General features: G+C 37.8%; 1 protein-coding gene across 1 annotated transcript; it reads left to right on the top strand.

Annotated features, from left to right (window-relative positions):
- The first annotated feature begins 740 nt into the window (after nt 1–740).
- LOC118732321 lies at nt 741–1,508 on the top strand. Its single transcript, XM_036461454.1, has one exon. The coding sequence runs from the start codon at nt 741–743 to the stop codon at nt 1,506–1,508; it is 768 nt and encodes a 255-aa protein (XP_036317347.1).
- The last annotated feature ends 1,326 nt before the right edge of the window (nt 1,509–2,834 follow it).

Here is a 2,834-nt window from a genome sequence, read left to right as displayed (position 1 = left end):
TATGTCCAGACCACCATACTATAAATATAGCAAAGGTATTTATGGCATACCTAGTCTAGATATCAACCTCGTCCTAGGTATCATATCAAAGATATACAATTAGAAAAACTCTAGAGATAGATGTCGCCTCGCCAGAACAAGTTGAAAATATGCACTACATACGCTACAGCGGAAATGGACGACACGCCATTTCTTTAAATGAAATTAATTGCTGCTATATGTATGTATGTACATTAGACTGCATCACTCCCCATACAAAAAAAATCAATACTATTTTTCCATTGGAGTTATAAAATCTATTATATTTTAAGACGTCCACTAAAATATTTCGGAAAAATATTAAGATTTAAGTGAGCTGGACCGATTTGAAAATATCTCCAAAAATGGAGTTTTTTATGAATAAAAATAGTTTCTTAAAGATATTTTTTGAAAACCTCCCCTCAAATGGCAAAACGGTTTAAGCGTAAAAAATTTGCATAAAAATATTTAAAAAAAAATTTTTTTTTTAAATTTAACGGAATCGTAATGATGAGATTTTTGATGCTGTTTTTTAACTTTTTTGCCGATTGACTGTCAACCTGTGCGGACGTGTTTTTTAATCGCTCCGCCGAGAAATTATTAATAATTCACGTAAAGCAAAGAAAAAAAAACAGAACCAACGCGAAAAGACAATACTGGGCATAAATAAGCTTTCTGCTTATTTGCCTATAATTATAAATTACTTTTTCAGAATTTTCGCAATGCCGCGAGAAATTCAAATAAATGTGCCAACATACAATAAAATAAAAGCAGCTCCGGCCCCACCGCGCTTACCGAATAGTAGTGAAACAAGCACCAAGTGCAGTGAAATAAACCTTGCCGTAACAGAAGCTGACCAAAAGCATTCAGCTGATCGACGAAATGCTTACTTTTCGTTCGTTTCCCCCACAAACAATGCTGATAGCGATAAATCGTTCTCGCCCTCCCCCCAAACACCTTGGCATGCACAGTCGCCAATGTCTCTGGTAGACCAAGTTGTTCTAACGCAACAACAAAGCACTAGCTTAGCTACAAACACAGTAACAACGGTGAGCGCAGCTCTCACAACAACGACTACAACCACGACTTCAGCAATGACAGTGGTTTCACAACGCAGTTCACCCACACCTGCACAAACGGAAATTTCGGCACCAGCCCAATCCAAGCAACGCAGCTCAGCGCAAGTTGACCTACTTAATCCAACAACCCGTACATTGACTCAAACGGGTATTGATAGGTATATACAAGTCAAACGAAAATTAAGCCCACAGCAGCAAAAAATTGCAAACCCATCAAAAATTGCAAAAACGAAAACCACTGGCATTAACACTCTACTGGGAAATAAGTTTGCGATTCTGGACAATGAATGTGACAAAGAGCCGAATCAAGTTTCTAAAGCCAAACCCAAACCGCCCCCAATTTATTTACGAGAGCAAAACTGTAGTGAGCTCGTGAATAAATTAACTCAACTTATTGGAGACAATACGTAACATCAGTTACCAAGGGCAATATTAAAGAGACCAAACTTCAGATTCCAACTGAACAAGAACATTACCGGTTGGTAACCAAACACCTTAATGAAGATAAGAAAAACTTCTATACGTACCAGCTCAAAAGCAGCAAAGGACTGCAAGTAGTAATAAAAGGTATAGAATCAAGTGTACCCATTGCTGATATTGCTCATGCTCTAGAGAAGGCAGGATTTTCTGCTAAAAATTTTGTCAATATTATGAACAGAGCAAAAATCGCTCAGCCTATGTTTAAGGTAGAACTTAAGCCAGAAACAAAGCCAATGAATAAAAACGCAGTGCACCCAATCTACAATCTACGATACCTCCTACACCGAAGAATAACAGTGGAGGAGCCGCACAAGCGAAACGGTCCCGTACAGTGCACAAATTGTCAAGAATTTGGGCACACCAGAACATACTGTACCTTGCGCCCAGTGTGTGTTGCCTGTGGCGACCTTCACGCTTCCGCTTCATGCAAGGCTATCAAAGATGATGTGGCTGTAAAGAAATGCAGTAATTGCCGAGGTAACCACACCGCCAATTATAGGGGATGCCCTGTATACAAAGACTTAAAGTCTCGCATGAATCAGCGCAACACAGCCGTACGCTCTTCCACCACTCCAACTAGCTCTTATACATACCAACACCTCACGCCATCAACCACTACACCAGGAGCCTTTTTTGCCAATGCGCAGCGAGTTCCCAACGTTTCTTTTGCCGACGCGTTAAAACTACAAACGCAGCCAAGCACGGTGAAATCAAACTCCAATCAAGAAACATTTGCAAATATTCAAAGGAATAATACTGAGCAAATGCAGCCGAACCCCCCTACTTGTGGCATAGAAGGAATGATATTGAATCTTACTCATTGTATGACTCAATTCATGTCTACTATGCAAAATATGATTCAAGACCTCATAAAGGCTCAAAACTTCTGACCAAATTTCATCCAAATCGAAAGGGGTCGATTCCAACCATTAGTCGATTTGACACGGAATTACCCTAATATTTAATTAAACAAGAAAAGAACAAAAATAATTAATTTCAAAATACAATACATATTTATGTAACAAATTTATTTATAATCACGAAGACTGTAATCTTTTATAAATAGAAATGTTGACAGTTCAATATAGTATTTCAGATGAATATTTGGGAAAAATTGTAGGTAATTTCTTTGTCAAGAGATGTCACACTAAATCTACATTGTTTTACATCGTTCAGTGCAATTTGTGTTAACAAATAGGTATTTTAGTTGTTTTTTTGAGATTTTATGTTTAACAAAAGACTTTCTCTATTTTGTTT

This window comes from Rhagoletis pomonella, unplaced genomic scaffold (genome assembly GCF_013731165.1).
Source record: "Rhagoletis pomonella isolate Grant_MI unplaced genomic scaffold, Rhpom_1.0 Rhpom_scaffold_18763, whole genome shotgun sequence".
Lineage (NCBI taxonomy): Eukaryota > Metazoa > Arthropoda > Insecta > Diptera > Tephritidae > Rhagoletis > Rhagoletis pomonella.
The sequence above is the reverse complement of the archived record's forward strand: the minus strand, read 5'-3'. Positions and strand labels throughout refer to the sequence as shown.

Coding starts and splice junctions, on each gene's coding strand:
- LOC118732321 (XM_036461454.1), top strand. CDS start 741: ATGCCGCGAGAAATTCAAATAAATGTGCCAACATACAATAAAATAAAA.